This window comes from Poecilia reticulata, linkage group LG23, assembly GCF_000633615.1.
Source record: "Poecilia reticulata strain Guanapo linkage group LG23, Guppy_female_1.0+MT, whole genome shotgun sequence".
NCBI lineage: Eukaryota > Metazoa > Chordata > Actinopteri > Cyprinodontiformes > Poeciliidae > Poecilia > Poecilia reticulata.
In genome coordinates, this window is record NC_024353.1 from 17,075,900 (window position 1) to 17,088,809 (window position 12,910).

Consider the following 12,910-nt stretch of genomic DNA (forward strand, 5'->3'; position numbering starts at 1 on the left):
CCTTTTTCACTTTCAGAAGCAATGCTTACATTTGTCACACAGTCAGTCCTGAGTCCAGGTCGTCTGCTGCTGCTCACAACCTTTTTTTTTTTTTTTTTGGCATGTGGAACCTGACAACCTTTCAGAGTGTAGCTAGAGATTCATGTGGTGTCATGAATCTCTAGCTACACATTAACAATATGTTAATTCATTCGCAGAATTTTCATCACTATTATAAAGAATCACATAAAGTTAATCTGAGCCAACAACTTGACTGAAGACTCCAGAGATTACAGAGTGGAAAGGCAGACCTCTAAATTACTGAATGTCAAGTACTATTTTCAGTGTATGTTTTTAGGATTTTATGTGACATAAAACAACAAAGTGTGGCATTTGCATTCTTGCTGGTAGGAGAACCTTTACAACTGGGTCTCAGTTCTTCAGGCAAAGCTTGATGCTGCCATGTTTTACTGAGCATATTGTGTGTTCAAGGCATTATTATTGTATATAGATCCATTTTATCTGGTCTGATTAGATGTAAATAGGACGTTATATGGCTTTCTTCTCATCAATCTTTCATTAAGGCCAGATTTATGGAGTGATTGATGAATATTGGTTCAGTCGGTCATTTTTCCACCAGAGATGTGGGTGTCTGCAGCCGGCAACATTTACTGCCCAGACCAAAACTTACAATGGTGGAATCTGGTATGAACACTGCTGCAGATTCAAAGATCACCAATAAACATGCATGTAAGTATAAATTGTTTGGATATAGCCTTTTTTAAATTCAGTTATAAATTCAATGATGTTCACATAAATTGATTTGCTGAGCATAAAGAGCTTTACTTATTTATGAAATAATTTATTTTTAAGATTAGTTGTGCTAATGGCAGCTTTATTTAAACTTTTAAAAACAATCACATTTAACATGGCAAACTGCAATGAACTGGTTTATAAGGGAAAGGTCAAGAATTTAATAAAATATTCAATCAAAATACTGAATTCCTAACAATGTTCTATTTTTTTATATGAATATAGGATTTTAAGAAAATCTTCGACTATTAAAGATTCAAGGTTTTAAAATATAATGGCGCCATCTAGTGACAAAATACTTCAATATAAAATCTCAAAATTTTCATTTGTGGGGTAGTGTCCAATAGGTTTTAACACGCACGTTGCTTAATTATATCATTTATCACAGGTTAGTAAAAACGCAAGCAGCAAGACGCTGATTGTACTGTCTACGTGTTTCTTTGAAGTCTATTACAGAGATTATTGCTTTAATTAACTCTAATTTTATTCCATATAAAACTCTGCTTTTATAGATATTTCTTTTAAATAATTATATCTGACATCATACTTCACAAAATGAATCAAACAATAAAGTAATACACGTTTTGGCGTGAGCAGGTGCGTTCAAATGTTATTTTAAAAGTAGGGATTTAAAAGCCAAACGTGAATAAAGAAATCATGTTCAATATGGTATCTGTCATTTTTATTCAGCTCCTTTGTCTGTGCGATGAAAAAAAATCAGAAAAACGTTTTATTTTACACGTTATTTCTAAAAAGAACTCTTTTTTGACTAAATAAAAGCTTTCATATTTCAGTTTTCTAATATCAGAGTTTACAAGAAGTCCTGGAATGCAGCACGGCCCCCTGCTGTCCAGCGGGGGTAATGCAGCCACGGCTCCGCGCTGGGACTGGTCGTTTCGCAGCCATTTTCTGTCCAACCAAACAGCCGCTTCAGGAAGGTAACCAACCAGGGCTTCATTGCAGGTTTGTGCCGGGCTCCGGCCAATGATTGCTAACGGATTGCTTGTTAGCTCGAATGGAAATGTCCGTCACTGCCTGATTTTTTCATTTGTTGTCTGAGTGAATGAGTGCTGCTCATCAGGAAGTCTGTGCTTGGCGAAACTTAAAAAATAAGCGTTAAACATTCCGGCCTGGTTACGTCTTTCTCTGCTGTGCGTGACAAAGAGCAGGCCGACGCAGACGCGGGTTCCAGTGGATTTGCAATAAGAACGTCCGCGAGGAACATTATGTACTCGAATAATTTACCTTCAGAAGGTAATATCCCATTGGACAGAAGCTTTTTAATTTGCTAAAATAGTTGGCTCTTTGGAGACAGTCTCATCAACAAAGCTAGCTCAGGGGTTTTGGCCTCTCAGGAGCTAACATTAGCAGGCTAACAGCTGCTAGCTAGCACACAAAACAACATATTACTGCTTTTAAGTCTAACAACAAATACTGGGTCTTTTTATGGCACATACCTACAATTTTCCAAATAAACTACAGCGCTAAGTACTGTAGAGAGCTTACTCTATCATGTTTTCATTAACTAGAATAAAAAACCGATGGGAATTTTCCAAGACAACAGTAAATGTGTCGAGCGCCCTGTTGCTAGGGTGATTTTTTAATTGTAATTCCATGTTGGGTACATGCCCAACTGGCTAGTCATGGTGTTGTTGAGCTTTGACAGATACTGTAGAATAGAAACAGCAACTCAGTTTGTCCGATAGAAAACACTAAATAGGTCAGACTAAGATGTGAAAATGTTCCCCCAAAAAGAGAATTATTTTCCTTTTACTTTATCTTGTCACACGAATATATTCCAGATCATTCCGTCAATTTTATAACCAGAATAAATACAACATTTTCGGGTGGGGAACGTTTTCAGAAATGTGTTCCTACCTCTTTCCTCCTTATGGAGACATTTTTTCTAATAAGTCAGCTTTTTGGATGATCAAGATTATTTTGAGGTCATGCAAAACTGCTCTTTATGTGATATTTTTGTCTGTATATTTTTCTCTTGCTGTTGAATGATGAACGGTGATGTTAATAGTGAGGCCTGCAGCGCTGCGTGGTGCTCCTGGTTGTCTGATGCTCTTTTTGGAGAAAAGCCCCAGCGCCGCTCCACAGAACATTCAGAGCAGCTCCATGTTTTCTCCTCTGTTGTATAACAGCTCTCAGTGTTGCTCAGGACTGGAGTTGCAGCTCTTCCAGGTGCCACATTGGAACCTCTGCTGGCCCTGAGTGAAAGTGTAGTGATGCCAATAAAATGTTTATGAGACACTGATTCCAGCATGGCTGTAAAGGTGTGTGACTTGAGACTGCTAAAGTGTGTGTATGTATGTTTTTTTTTTTCAGATGGACGGAGACAGCTCAACCACAGACGCCTCTCAGCTGGGCATGACTGGAGAATACATGGCGTCCAGTCATTATGTTCTCCACCCCCAGGACGGTAGGAGGAGCAAAGCTTTCGCTCAGCCCTTCGCTCATGAAACAGCTGATAGATTTAGTCTAATTGTGCTTTGCAGATGATGGGGAAGAGAACATGAATGACCATGAAGACGGCGGAACCAAGGAGAACTACAGGGAGCAGGACATCTACCTCCCCATCGCTAATGTGGCTCGCATCATGAAGAACGCCGTTCCACAGACTGGGAAGGTTGGTCAGGGAGGGGAAGAAACGAACCCAATTAATTCAGCTTCTTTCTGCTGCGCCAATTCACAACACGTGATAAATCAGCCCAGATTTCCTTCATTTTGGGAGATCAGATACAAGTGAAACCAATCTTCTCTTATCTCATCTTTCCCCACAAAGGTCTGAAAATCAGTCACTGTTACCTTCTGCTCAGCTGTGAGAGGTTCAGCCCACCGGGTCACATCTACACCTCAGTGGTTAACACAAGTCTCTCCACTGATGCTAACTGATTCAACTTTGTCACTATATTTAGCAACTTTTCTAACAAAGAAATCTGAATCTGCAAAGATCGTCCAGAAAACTGCAGTCGGTGCCTCAATGCACTTTACAAAGTCATTCCATCCATTAATACATATATCTCAACTAATCCTAGTTATCAAATAGTGCATTAAGTTCAGTTTATTATTCTGATTAGCTTAAAGAGTTTTCAGTCTTAAGGAAACCCAGCAGATTGCATCTAGTCGTTGATTCTCCTGGACCAGCAGGGGGCGACAGACAATCACTCTCCTTGTGATGTTTACTGTCCAGAAATCCTTGGTGCTCATCTCCATTGGCAGAGCTGCACTGATTGCAGCTCCCCGGCCGATCACCGATCTATTAATAGCCTAGTGTGCCGACACAGATTTAATTTTTGTCTGAAAAGTTTCTAAATGTAGCAACAAAGTTTTTAAGTTGGCAACAGACGTGAGCGGGTCGGTCAGCAGAATAGAAAAGGACAGTGGCTGATTTTCATACATTTGGGGAGGGAGATAAGATGAGATGGACTTCTTGTGTACAAAATGTTAATGTTAAAAATATAGAAACCTGAAGTCAAATACAATGAGAATGCTTTTGAAGTAAACAAAAGCAGGAATCAGTTCAGTCAGAGGTGCAACTTTAAAGAGAAAATGTCCCCAATAAACAATTCAGTCAAAAATCAGAACATTTTTGTCTAGATATTTTCCACCGACTCCAGAAACGTTCTTCAGATCAGTCCAGTTCCTACTGAGCAGCAGACACTGAAGCTCTGAGTCTCTGTTCCTCTTCCAACCCACAGATCGCTAAAGACGCCAAAGAGTGTGTGCAGGAGTGTGTGAGCGAGTTCATCAGCTTCATCACGTCGGAAGCCAGCGAGCGCTGCCACCAGGAGAAGAGGAAGACCATCAACGGGGAGGACATCCTGTTCGCCATGTCCACGCTGGGCTTCGACATGTACGTCGACCCCCTCAAGCTCTACCTGCAGAAGTTCAGAGAGGTGAGGCCGCGTTTGCAGCGCCGCCGTGGTAACGCTTCACTGTTGCCATAGTAACACAGATTGCTTTTTTCCCCCAGGCGATGAAGGGGGAGAAAGGGATGCCGGGGGTGGCAGTGGGAGAAAGTCTGGGTGAGGATCTGACAGACGACGGCTTCGGTAAGAGAATCGCTGTCCTCTGGGTGACCAGCAGCTAGAGCAGGGCATTTATCATGTCAGTTATCTTTTATCGTGAAAAGATGAGACTTTTGATTCATTGTTGTCACAATAAGCTTCAGTAAAAAAACAAAAAATTTTTACCGTTTTCTCCACTCAATAAATTTTAGTAAATTCAAAAATCTATAAATTTTAGTAAATTCAAAAATCTGAATAAATGCATTTAGTGTGTGCAACTTATTGACAGAAAGCCCTTTTTAAAAGTAAGTGGTGTCCTGATGAAGCCTGTTCCAAATGAGAATGTTTTTGTTTGTGGCACTATGCAGCCATACAGTTAGCTAAAAGATAAGTAATGAATAGTTTTTTTAAATCGGTGCTGCAAAATAAGACGATAAGGCCAAGTCTGTTTCTCCCACTCCTACCAACAGCTGAGGTTTTCCAGTTCATGCTCCTGTTTTCTGACTTTTCTTCTTTCCCCTCAGCCAATCCGCTTCCAGCTGGGATTATCACAGCAGATGGTCAGCAGCAGAACGTCATGGTGTACACCACCACCGCATACCCACAGGTACAGCCCCCAGTTCTCATTTGAAATCTTTGCTATGTGGGGTAAATTGATTCATTTCACACATTTATTGCTGTAGATTCAGAGGTAATGAAAACCCAGGATTCAGTTTCCGCCTCAGTTCTTCCTTCCTCTCAACTTTCCACCAATATTAAATCAGGGGTTTTTATCTATGACAATGAAGTCCAGTTGATTCACTCATTAAGTTCACAATGGTGAATATATAGTGGTGCACATACATAAAAAAAACAATTAAAAGCCTAAAACTGAATGTGATGTAGAGTAGGTTAATAGTTTTATAGCAACAAACAAAACAAAAATAATGATTGTGAATAAGACATAACTCTTTCATCTAATGCAGTACCTGTGTGTACAAACCAACCAGAGTTGGGTCTGATCCTTCAGGAACAGCTGAGTGGATTAAATACCGTTCCCATCGTTCCCACCTGTTTCAGATTCCCACCGTACAGCAGATCCAGTTTTCATGACGAGCGCCAACACCAGGCCCTCCTGCCGGGCTCTTACCCGGGGCTCACGCTCACCTGATGACCTCTGACCCTTCCGCTGGGAAAGGCCATCCAGTCGACTGGAAGGGAAGCATCCGGAGAAGCCCTCATGTACAGAGAAATCACTACCTGTTTCGTAGAGTGTGTAGTTTCTAGTCGTCAGGTACCAAACGTTTGGAGAACTTCCAAGTCAGCTGGGAGATGCAAGGCTTTATTTTAAAAACTAGTCCTCTTACCTGGTTTAGTGTTGGATTATGTTTGTGCTTGTGTATCAATGTGTTTTGCTTTAAAGCGTTTTTGACGTGTTTCAGTTCGGGGGGAGGATCAGGGTGGGTCTGTGAAAGGAGGGGTTTCTGTCCAGGCTGGTTTTTGAACACCTGCGTTCAGAAGGAGCCACGTTGTCACCTTCACATTAGATCAACAGCTCTTTTTGTAAGTGATCACATGTGCTTTAATGTTATGGAAACCTTTTGAATAAAAATTCAGAAGTGATCTTTCAAGCGTCCGTTCTTTAACTTCTGTCATTTACCTTGAAAATTAGAGTATCTAAGCACTGTCTGTGAATGTTTAGTGGAAGGAAAAAGTGTGCACAGCTGTCCTAATGTGTACAAATAGGGAAGACCCCCAATCAGGAGAATGAAGGCCTTTAATTTCACTGTTTTTTTTAACAGTAATATGAGAGAGACCTTATGCTCTCTCTCATATTACTGTGAATAAAATGTATTAAAACTTGTGGCTGTGTCATAAAAATCAAAAAGCTCAATGGGTTGGAGTTTAGCTTCCATCAAGTGCTACATATTGGTTCATTTAACACAACTACAGAACAGGCTGAGCATATGGATGTAAGGATTCGGTCACCATAAATGATTTAATTTGACATATTTGATTAAATTAAGCATTTAGGGTTGGGCAGGAAGTGAATTTTATCAATCAAATGTTTGTCTTTTAAGATTTAGTTTTAGGAAAATCTGGATTTTTTGGTTCCTCACTGATGTATCTCATGGTTACCTACCATCTTGTTGGACAAATGTGTTTTACAGCTCATAAAAGGGATGACTGGAAAAAAAAGCCAATTTTTGAAAATATTTTCTGTCACTTCTATTTGTTTCTTTCAGCAAGAAAAAAAAACTCTTAAAATCAGAAATTGAATTAGGTGTGAAAAATTCAGAGATGTTAATTCTAAGTTAAATCGACCCAGCCCTAGCATAACGTTTCTAAAAATTCCAGAAAGGTGTTTCTGAAACAGCAGCTGCTTGGGTCAAAACTTGTCAAGATAAACTAGACAAGATGTCCAGCAGAGATGACTGCAGGACACACTGAGCAGGTCAACATGGTCCACTGGAGACTTTATCACTCCACCATCCATAAAAGTTTCAGATCATCAAAAACATTTTGAAATCAAAAATTAACAAAAACTTTTAATTACATAGACTGATACAAACATACTGATGTTTTCAAGCCTTTGATTATGATGGTTTTCTGCAAGCAGCTATTCAGTGTGTTCAAATGTTACATCAGACCAATGAAGAACATTTTAAAAAGCAGAAATGTGGGTTTAGTGTAAACCATGATTAACGCCTTCTTAAAAGTTATTTTGAAATTATACTTTTAATCTGACATGATTCTCATGAATATGACAACAGGCCCATTCAATGAATTGAAATATTATTAAAAAGTCTTAATTTCAGGAACTTTATCACAAAGTGATAAAATCTTCTGTTTGGATACAGAAAGTCTTGTAATGTTTCTGTAACCAAAGCTTTACTCTGGAAACCTGCCGTGGATCAACACACTCTGATTAAAACACTTTCATCTAATTATTCATTTCTCATGTAAACGTCTTAAAAGTATGTGGAAGTGAACTGTGGGAACATTAAGAGTAATAATCTGCTAGAAGAGTTTCAGTCAGATTTGAGAGCTGATTGTAGAACTGAAGGAACACTGGCTAAATTCAATAAACTAGAACATACTGTATATTCCAATGAAGCTCATTTGTCAGATTAAAACCTTTTGATAATAATAACCTTTAAACAGGTATTGAATACACTGTTCATCAAATCCACATTTCTGTTTCTAATTTTAAATGTCATGTTTTTATGAGCTGTAGTGGAAATAAAGGTTTTCAGGATTTCATCTGTGTTTTTCACTTACTGATTAAGTTCCTTAAAATAAATAAATATTCTAATTTTAATTTATTGAATGTGTACAGGAGTTCAACATTTGTAGCTCCTCATGTATCTCCTCACTTTGGTCCTGCTGTCATTCTTGAGACGATAAATTCCTTCTGATATATTCTACATATAAAATATCAGGTTTCCTGTGGGTGGTCCCACTTCCAGCATTCCAGTTATGGAAGCAACTCCTGTAAAGCCCCATCAGTGCCCCGTCAGACTCTGTCAGGCCCCTCATAGATCCTGTTAGGCCCCCGTCAGGCTCCCGCCCCACCAGGCTCATTTCCTCCTATAGAAGCTCAGGGATCGGCCCTTAGACTTTTCCCCAGGAAGCTCCTGTTGGCTGTTTCCTGAGCCTCTCCCACTCTGTGAATAAACAGCACACTGTCTGCCAGCCGACTTTCACATGCCTACAGAGATGTTCATTCAAGTAGACACACACACACACACAAACACACGCACGCACACGCACACACACAAACACACACACATTAACCCAAGAACATCTATCACCTCCAAAAAAAAAAATAGATTCACACACAGAACCTGACCACCTCCCTTTCCTTTTTCTCCCTTCCTCATTTGCCTCCTCATCCTCATTCTCTGACCTCCCCCTCCCCGTCTACCTAGTGAGACTATAAATAAGAAAAGACAATACAGGTTAAATATACTGGATGTCACAGAGCACAGCTCAACATGACCTTTTTCTATAAGGCCACATACTGGAATATATTCCCACATTTAAATCATGGAAGTATTTAAACGTTACAGCAACAGTTACAGCATCATTGTTTCTATAAAGGATGTACGACTCAAACAAGTTTTATGAATTACAGTCACATCACATTCCTCACATCTAATCCTCCCTACCTGATGGATTACCAATCGTATCACATAACCGCTTTTTAAAAGTATCCATACGTCTGAACGTTTTCACCCGTTGCCATGTTATAGCCACACACTTCATTGCAATTTAAGGGATTTGATGTGAAAGATCAACACAAAGCAGAGCATAGATGAAAAACTGACAGATGATGATCTGTCTATAAACCTTGACAGATAATAATGTGAAAGGTTTGTATTCAACCTGGCCATCGTCTCCCTACACATTTGCTCAATTCTCATCTCCCTTCATTGGGATTTCTGACATTGAACTTGATTTCTCCAGTTGAATTTCAACCCAGCCAATCAGTGAGAAGTTCAGAATGATGTCATCGGTTAACAGTTCACTGAAGGAGTCTCAGCCGTATTGCAAAGGAGAACAGACAGAACTTTGATGAAGATTGTTGTTCATAAGAAAATGAAAACCATGAATTAAGGTGTTTCTTCTTGACAGATATGTATTACTTGCAGCATACAACAAAGTGATTACTTTAGATAGCAAATAAATGTTTAGCAATAAATAGTCATAGAGTTGTTTACATTAATACGTTATTTTCTCATCATGAATAAAGGCATAGCAACCGTTGAAATGTAGGGAACTGATTGCTGTTCTCTGGTTCCTGAGGAGTTTACCAATAAATCTGATTCAAATATACGATGAAAAGTTCAGTCAGGGCAGAATGAGGTTAGGCCATCAAACAAATGAGCAGAGAAAATATTAAAGTGACTCAGTTAGCAGTGCAGAATCCTTACAGTGAGGTGGTTTATGGGTGGAGCAGCTGTGAATGCCAGCACCGTTTCCCCAACAGAACATAGCAGTGCAGTGAGGTCATCAACGTAGGATTTACATTTATGTCATTCCCCAAATATAGTCACTTTGTCCAGACAGTGGCATGTCAAAGTGTTGTATTCAGCCACATTTACTATAATACCCACAGATCCAGAGATTAATGCTACATACTGTCCACTATCAGTATCAGAATCAGCCTCTTTAACACTGAAAATAAATAAACAGGAGGCATATTTAAATGGATACACGACTCTTCAGAAACTGGTTGGTTTCTTGAGACTTAAAAATCTGAATCCTGCCTCAGAGGATCAGGATTTTACAGAGTCCTTTATGGGACATGGGGAGTTTTTCTTTTGTTTTGCGTTCCCTCACTATAGATTTTGAGTTCTCCCGCAATAATGTACAAATTAGTTAATGCAGCATAACTAAATATGTCACACAGTAGAAATTTGTTTTTACTTTTTAAGTGTGGATTTTATTGAGTGTTTTTTCGCTGCATGTTTTTATTCACTGTGGACTCCGAGAACTAATAGCTGATGCCAGTCACCTGTGCGAGGTGGGCGTGCCCATAGGTAGCGTACCTGGAACCTGCAAGACGCTGGCAGTGTGTTTTTTAAAAGGCAGAGGACTTCACGTTGCAGAAGAAGGAAGAAAGAGCAAGAAGAAGGAAGAAAGAGTAAGGGAAGGAAGAAAAGCAAGAAGAATCTAAGAAGGGTCGTGACGGAGGACTGCGACCCCGAACGAGTTGACAGCGGAGATGCAGTCAGTGGGAACGACGTGTAGAGCCGACAGTGGGCAGAGGGGGAACTCTGCCCTGGTCGGYAAGTAACGTTTCCACTGATTATCCGCWGATGACCCTTGCTGGGACAGATAAGACTTCCGCTGTTTAGCGATCGCTCTCCTGGCCAGGTGCTTTTGTCCCAACAGGACGCCAGCGGGGCGGAATCATGAGGAGCGCMGGATTTGCCGTCCTAACCGGATGTTGTGGACGTGGACCCTCTTGGACAATTTTAGTTGGCTCTGATCGGAACCTTTTAGTACATTTTTTATTGTGATTTTTACAAGAAGAAAACGGRGCATTTTTATTTTGTTGGGGAATAAAACAAAAACCTAACTAATTGACCTCCCTCTCCTCCCTTGGTGCTGTGTTACTGTCTCCCTCCTTGTTGTCCGAGAACCTATAGTTACCAGCTGACGTTAAGCGCGGCCGGTCTACAAATACTGCAAGCCTTTCTTATGGTGGTCATTGTACTTTCTGCTATTATATAAGGTTTTCTTGAGGTTTTTCCATGTGTCTTAATATCTTGTTGTGAAATATCAGAAGTTTTATATCTTTTTTTTTTTTTAGAAATGCACAACAAACCGGGGATATAAATAGAAACTTTAAATAAGAAAGAGAAAATAGATCCAAACTATTTGGACTATTTCTGAGTTATTAATGCAATGTTCTAAGTCATCTGACTTATTACCCTGTGACTGCACATTACTACATTCACATTACTATGACTGCAGTAATATCTACTGCAGTCATAGTCATTAGACAATATGGGCTTTAGACGAGGGTTGGAACTTTAACAAATCAAATTTGAATAACTCATTCTATTGATTTTAACTTGTTAAAATTTTTTAATGCATATAATTGCATTTTCAGAGTGGATTTATGCATTTGCATGTTTCTGGTACACCTGTAAATCTGACACACAAACAATATTGGCAAATAACAGCGATGGATAACAAAGCTGCTTCTCTTGGCCACTTGGGTTCATTTTTGCTCCAAAAACTGATCTTATGGGAAAAAACAAAAACACTGTTGTGTTGAAATTGTTCTAAAAGCAGTGAAGCTAATCCAGCTTAAAATAGCATCTTAATGCTAACCATGTAGCAGCAGACAATGCTAATGTGAGTGACTACAGTCCTCCTTTATGAAGAAGTTCCATGAATGATCAGGAGTTCCTGAAACTCTGGAAAGATGAATAACACTTTGCTCCAATCTGATGACTGAAAAACCTGAAAAACAGACTAAAAACAACCAAGGGCTTTGTTGTTAAACTCATGTCTATCAATTCTACAATTTAGCAACAAAAGGGTTTTTTTGAATTGTACATATCAATTTAAGGTTTTCAATTATCCATCCATTTTCTTTACACCCTTGTCCCTTAGTGGGGTCAGGAGGGTTGCTGGTGCCCATCTCCAGCTAACGTTCCGGGCGAGAGGCGGGGTCACCTGKACAGGTCGCCAGTCTGTCACAGGGCGACACAGAGACACACAGGACACACAACCATGCACACACACACTCACACCTAGGGACAATTTGGAGAGGCCAATTAACCTGGCAGTGATGTTTTTGGACTGTGGGAGGAAACCGGAGTACCCGGAGAGAACCCACACATGCACAGGGAGAACATGGAGACTCCATGCAGAAAGACCGGGGCCGGGAATCGAACCCAGAACCTTCTTGCTGCAAGGCAACAGCTCTACCAACTGCGCCACTGTGCAGCCCCTGAGGTGAACCAATCAGGCCTTTTTGATGGAGATTTGGTGTCGTAGATAAAAGAAGAAATTAACACTTGTGGCCACAAAGTTTCAAGATTTCTTCTAAAATTGTACCGTTGTGCAGCCCCGGTACACTGTGCAGCCCCGGTTTTCAATTAAAATGCTATTAATTATTTATCTCAATTAAATGTTTAAATGAGTCCCATCGTTATTTTAAATTGATTTGAGTCAATTATGTTGAAAAAAAAATCTACTAATTGCAATTACCCAGCACTTTCTGTCCAAAACCTTCATCAGAAAGTACTCTCTCCCATGCTGGGCCATTGAATGGGGTTATATTTCTATAATGATCATTTGTTGTTAACAAGGTAAATGCAGAAGAAATAGAAAACTTATCTGGACCATCTGTCTTGTAAAAGCCATTACAGAACTTCCTGGTCATCACTCTACAAAGTGGTCATTTGATCTGTGTTTGGGCAGAGGTCACTGACTGAAGTCATCAGTGTGTGAGGTTGAAATCCTCATTCCTCACCAAATGCTCCGGAGTGTGTTTGAGAGAGAGAAAAAAAATGCATGTGCTTGCAATATTTTAATAGTGTGTATGTGAAATTTTAGTATTTTGTGTCTGTGTGTGTGAGAGAAAAATTGTATGTGTG

The 12,910-nt window shown here is 39.8% G+C and overlaps 1 protein-coding gene across 2 annotated transcripts; it reads left to right on the forward strand.

The window, feature by feature from the left end:
- Window positions 1–1,647: 1,647 nt before the first annotated feature.
- Window positions 1,648–6,410, forward strand: nfyba (nuclear transcription factor Y, beta a). 2 transcript variants are annotated; one of them, XM_008401509.2, is made up of 7 exons: window positions 1,648–1,755; window positions 3,127–3,220; window positions 3,297–3,427; window positions 4,500–4,697; window positions 4,775–4,853; window positions 5,333–5,415; window positions 5,868–6,410. In XM_008401509.2, exons 2-7 carry the CDS (start codon window positions 3,127–3,129, stop codon window positions 5,898–5,900), a joined length of 618 nt encoding a protein of 205 aa, XP_008399731.1. In that variant the 5' UTR covers window positions 1,648–1,755; the 3' UTR covers window positions 5,901–6,410. The 2 variants fall into 2 exon arrangements, with proteins under 2 accessions (XP_008399731.1, XP_008399732.1); XM_008401510.2 differs by lacking the exon at window positions 1,648–1,755 and adding an exon at window positions 1,772–2,046.
- Window positions 6,411–12,910: the final 6,500 nt, after the last annotated feature.

What these genes read in the sequence shown, in the direction of transcription:
- nfyba (XM_008401509.2), top strand. Translation starts at nt 3,127, where the DNA reads ATGGACGGAGACAGCTCAACCACAGACGCCTCTCAGCTGGGCATGACT. An exon ending in ACCTGCAGAAGTTCAGAGAG is followed by an intron (nt 4,698 to 4,774) that starts GTGAGGCCGCGT and finishes TTTTTCCCCCAG; the next exon opens with GCGATGAAGGGGGAGAAAGG. An exon ending in CCACCACCGCATACCCACAG is followed by an intron (nt 5,416 to 5,867) that starts GTACAGCCCCCA and finishes CACCTGTTTCAG; the next exon opens with ATTCCCACCGTACAGCAGAT.